The sequence below is a fragment of the Trichinella spiralis genome (genome assembly GCF_000181795.1).
Source record: "Trichinella spiralis strain ISS 195 chromosome Unknown Scfld5, whole genome shotgun sequence".
NCBI classification, from domain to species: Eukaryota; Metazoa; Nematoda; class Enoplea; order Trichinellida; family Trichinellidae; genus Trichinella; species Trichinella spiralis.
In genome coordinates, this window is record NW_003526944.1 from 1,011,391 (window position 1) to 1,016,943 (window position 5,553).

The following is a 5,553-nucleotide window of genomic DNA, read 5'->3' on the forward strand; positions in this document are numbered from 1 at the left end:
TTTCTCTAAATTACTAATATCGGTTTGTATTGATGAGGAAAAATATCAGAACACATACAAACTTTTCCGCACTTATTCTCATTGTGTATTTTTCTAGATATCGACAAAAAACTGAAACTTGCAATGCGATTATAAGGGGTATAAAATAAAAAGACAAAATATACGGGTCGCCAGAATATGCACAATACGTGAATGATAAACATTTACGTAAGAAAAGCAAAGAATTTCAATAAAAAACTGGCCAATTTCAGATGCTATTGCTTTTCGTTTTCGTTTATGCATTACTGCATCTTTAAAAATTAAAATTTTTCTTTATGCAATTTTTTGATTTCTCATTAAATTTATCATACATAACTTATCAGCACTCCTTGTACCAAATTCAACGAACACTTATTCCGCAACTACCGTGCAGTTTCTTCTGCAACTCTCCAAACAACTATCATTGATCTCCAAAAGATCTGAATTATTCAAAATAATCAGATTGAAATGCAATTCTCATGCAACATGGCAGATTTTCTGTCCTATTAATGTCACATTTAGAAACCAGCAATTCTGTAAAATTTCTCAAAAAAATCATTGTCAGCGGAATATTGAAAATTTTCACACTTATGACAACTGCAATATTGTTTGCAGCTATCAACAAAACCATGTTATAATTTATAGCGCTTTTCGAGAACCACGGAAATGGTTTTCGTGAATTTACACTTAGATAACTCGACAAATTCGAATAAATACTCAGCAGTAGCACATTCATTTGACCTCAAATTGTGCATTTATTTAATTTTACAGCATTCGTATTTAATTTCTAATGCGGGTGATTACTTTTCATGCTCATTATGCAGAGCGGTACAGAACATTGCATCAAAAGAGACAACGGAATCAAATGCCCACATATTTAGTATCATTAAAAAGCTAAACCGATAACAGCAGTGATATTCCACGAATGGCTTATATTCAAAAAAGCAAAGAGATAATTCACATACGATAAGAAAAGCAGGTATTAATAAATTTTTAAGAAACATATGTCGAAAAATTCCATTCTACTGAAAGCTAAATAATAAATGATTGAGAAAACTAGTGCATTCGAAGTGAAAAATAATACATGCACATAATTTGGAAGTAATGGTCGAGTTTAAAGAGATTTACAGATTGTCAACCTTCCTACGTATTGCGGTAGGCAACGTACCGAATATAGAGGCCATTTGTACCACACCTAGTAAACCATTTTCGATGAAACTCTGGACAAAACTGGATCACACCACCGTAAATTCCTGACAATCAGAAACACATAGATTTTTGAAAAAAAACATTTTCGCCATTTTTCGAAAAAAACAACCAAATCTACAGTACACGAAATTGAAAAATTTTTGAGAAAAAATTTCTTTCACCGAAACTTACTCATTTCGATTTTTATTGATCAGGAAAATATTCCGAATTTATACAAACTTATTTTCACTGTTCCTCACTGCGTATTTCTGGAGATATTGACAAATAAGTGAGTCATGGAATGGGATTATAAGGGGAATGAAATAGAAACACATAAAGCATAGGAGTTACATAGATATGCGTTTTGTATCATTCTACAAAAATTTAAGAATAAAATACGAAGAATAACCGCAAAAAACAGTGGCTTATTTAAATAGCAATTGCTCTTCATTTGCGTTTATGCATTACAGTATCTTTAAAACTTAAAATTCTTATTTTTGCAATTTTTTGAGTGAATACTCTGCGGAGATAAAAAATAGTCAAAATTAACAAATTTCAATGCAATTCTCACGCATTACATCTGTTTTTCTTTTCTAACAATGAAAAATTCAAAAATCGGCAGTTCCGTCAAATTTCTCAAAAAATCATCGATTGCGGGCTATTGAAAATTTACATACATAAATGTGGTACAGTACTGCTTTCAATTATATACAAAGCATTTAATACTTTGTAGCGCTTTTCTAGAACGACGGAATTGATTTTCCTGAACTTACAGTTCGATTACTTGAAAAATTCCATCTGATGCAATGCAACAGACAATTCAATTATCCTGCATTGCAAATTTATTTAATTTTACAGCACTAACATTTAATTTTTATCGCTATTTATTACGTATCATGGTCATGTTGCAAAGCGGTATATAACATTGCATAGAAAGCAAAGATGAAATCAAATATCGATACATTTGGCATCAATGAAAAGGTAAATGAATTATGAAACCGATAATGGGGGTGACATTCCATAAATTGCTTATTTTAAGGAATGATGAAAGTTGCGAGGAATACGTTAAGAAAAGCAGGTTTTAATAAATTTTTAAAAGTAATATGTGGAGAAATTCACTTCAACTTATTGCTAACAGGAGATGAATCAATAGAAAACTAATGCAATCGAGGTGATAAATGTTTTATGTGCATTAATTGGAAGTCCCTGTTTCAGCAGTAAGAGATTTACAGATGTTCAACATTCCTGTGCATTACGGTAAGCAGTGTACCGAATTTAGAGTACATTTATACCCCAAATTGTAAACTTTTTTGGATGAAACTCTACATAACACTAGAACATTCCACATTTAATTCATACCAAAAAAATAAAATTAAGATTTTGAAAATAAATTTTCGGTCGTTCCTCTAAAAACAACGAAGTCTGCTGCCCATGAAATTTTGAAATTGTCGAGAAATATATTTTTCACTGAAAATTACTAATATCTGTATACATGGGTCAGGAAAAAGTTCCGAATTTAGGCAAATGTATCCATGCTCTTCTTCATTGCGTATTTCCCGAGATATTGACAAAAGAGTAAAACAAAATGGGATTATAAGGGGAATGTAATAAAACGGCATAAAAAATATGGGTTACATCTATATGAACAATATATCATTCTGTAAAGATTTACATGTGAAAAACGAAGAATAACCACAAAGAACAGTGGTTTATTTAAATAGCAATTGCTCTTAATTTTCGGTTATGGATTACAGAATCGTTAAAAATTAAAATTCTCATTTTCGCAACTGTTTGATTAATTGCTCTTTAAAGATAAAAATTAGTCAAAATTGGCAAATTTAAATTCAATTCTCGTGTATTGTATCAGTTTTTCTCTTCTAAAAATGTCAAATTCCAATACTATCAATTTCGCGAAATTTCTCAAAAAATCATCGATTGCGGAATATTGAAAATTTACATACTTAAATGTAGCACAGTACTGATTTCAATTATCTGCAAAGCAATTAATATTTTGTCGCGCTTTTCTGTAACCACGGAATTGTTTTTCTTGAACTTACAGTTCGATTACTTGAAAAATTCGATCAGATACAATGCATTAGCCCATTAATTTGTACTGAGTCAAGTTATTTCATAGCATCAGCATTTAATTTTTACGGCCATCTATTACATTTTAAGCTTATTGAGCAGCGTGGTATTCAACACTGCATACAAATGGAAAATACATTCAAATAGCCATACATTTGGTCTTAATTGAAAGCTAAATAAATTAAAAAGCCAATAAAATGATGATGATAATCCACGAACTATTTGATTTTAAGAAAGCAAAGACAATAAACACGTTAAATAAGCAAATATTAATTATTACTGAACAGCAAAATAGCGTACTTTAATTCAATTGATGGCTATAGTAAGATAAATTAATCGCCCGTATCGCTGTGAACGTTTCCCAAAAAGAACGTTATTATTTAATCAAATCCACAACATTCCAGCGCTCTCCTTTCATCTGAAAGCAGGGGCAAGTTTGGGAATTTCCTACAGATTATGGCTATCCATGTTGTTCTTTGAGCTTTTAAGGACACTGATTAGCATCGTCAATCAGAAAACACAACGTTATAGTCGCAGAAGAAAGAGGAGAATGCAGGAAGAACAAACACCCGTATGAAAGAAGTAAATGCTGTTAGAATATCTATTGCTTTCCTTCACACAATCCTCACGCATAAGATTGAGAGGTTGTTTTTTTATTTATCAGTATTTTACATCTGGGAAGTACATCTGTTATGGTGAAGAAGGTATTTTCTCAATGATGGGAAAGAAATGCATTTATATGTATCCGCGTTCTTCCTAATAAAGTGACCTCATAGGGTTCTTCAGCACTGGCTTTAAGAAAGTACTGTGTAATAGTGATATTATCAACGGTCTAAAGTGGAAGGGAACATTTAGCGCAAAACAAATTTGATCTGTCAATCAGAAGCAGCCCTGTAAAGCGAATGAAAAGTGTTAAGTATCAGCTGATGCTGCAGCCATATCGTGATGAGAAAGTTTTATTTTGAAATGAAAAAGTTGCAACTGAACTGTTATTAGAGTTGATAAACCTGGCCATGATTGACGCAGTGTGTATGCGAAAAGTATATGAAAGATACAAAAAAGGTAAAGAAAAACCCGCATATACGTAAAACTTCCTACCTGAGAAATGGCATACTGGTGATGAGGAATGAAACAAACGTAGATCCGTGAAACTGTCCAACTGATGGTCGTTGTTTGATCGTATCTGCATTCCAATATTCTCAACGGATATGTGAATGTGAAGCAACAAAAATGAGCAAATTACCTAAAGCAGCAGTTAGGCCAATATTCGTCAGCAAATAATTATATAACAATTGCCTGCTCATAATGAAAACAGCTTTACATATAGGAAATTACTTCTGATTTGAATGGCACATAATGCTTTCGGTAGAATGCCATCGGCAGTGTTCATCGTGAAATTATCATAAAGTTACCTGGAAATGGACGTGTGTTTACTAAGCGTGAATTAGGGCACTGAGCTAGTATGGCGTTGATTTGAAAATTTATAAACTATCAATGGAACATCACTTACTTTAACCAAATCAGCTTCTCAAAACTTTGATTTTTCTCTACCATGGAAAATTTGTATTAGAATAGAATACAAAATAAAATAAAACAAGAACAAAAGAATAAACACGAAATAGGTTATGTCATAAGAAACAGGCTACGGAATAAATTGCAATAAAAGTAGTTGAATTTTTTGAAAAAACTATTCGCAATAAATGCTGATCAATAAACAATAAATAGTCAATACTTCGTAACAAATTAAAATGAATTATTCATCCATCATTGTGGTGACAATCATAATATAAACAATTCAGTTATTAAGATTCGTTAATGTTTTGCTCATCCGAAATTTACCTAGTTAAAACTCCAGTTTTAAAATGCCTATAAAAACAATTTTTAAATCGTGCTAAATATAATTTATTAAATAATTTACTTCAGCATTGATATCTTTAAAATAAAATTGAACTGTGATTGAAAAATGCAAAAAGGCAATTTATTGATTTCAAAAATGTACTGTAATTCGAACTTGATTATTACGCTTACTGTAGAATTGCTCAGCATACAAATGTGATAAGGAAACCGTTTGAACAATGGTTTGCACCTTAAGCGCATAACTTTAATCTGTAATGTGTACGATTTAGTAATACGTACCTTAATTCTTGTGGAAAATTAGTTTATATTCACGTTCGCTTCATTCCTGAGAAACTGTGCAACTGTTTTATCTCTTCGCTTTAGTGCTACATTTTAAATCTTTCCTCATTATGTTGTGTTTAGCTG

The 5,553-nt window shown here is 31.5% G+C and overlaps 1 protein-coding gene across 1 annotated transcript; it reads right to left on the bottom strand.

The window, feature by feature from the left end:
* Positions 1 to 164: 164 nt before the first annotated feature.
* Positions 165 to 893, bottom strand: Tsp_03901 (stAR-related lipid transfer protein 9; the record flags this gene model as incomplete). Its single annotated transcript, XM_003374663.1, has 3 exons — positions 823 to 893; positions 607 to 704; positions 165 to 290 (listed from the first exon to the last, which is right to left on the bottom strand). Coding segments are annotated over exons 1-3 (295 nt in total), but the record flags the coding sequence as incomplete, so codon positions are not given.
* Between the last annotated feature and the right edge of the window lie 4,660 nt (positions 894 to 5,553).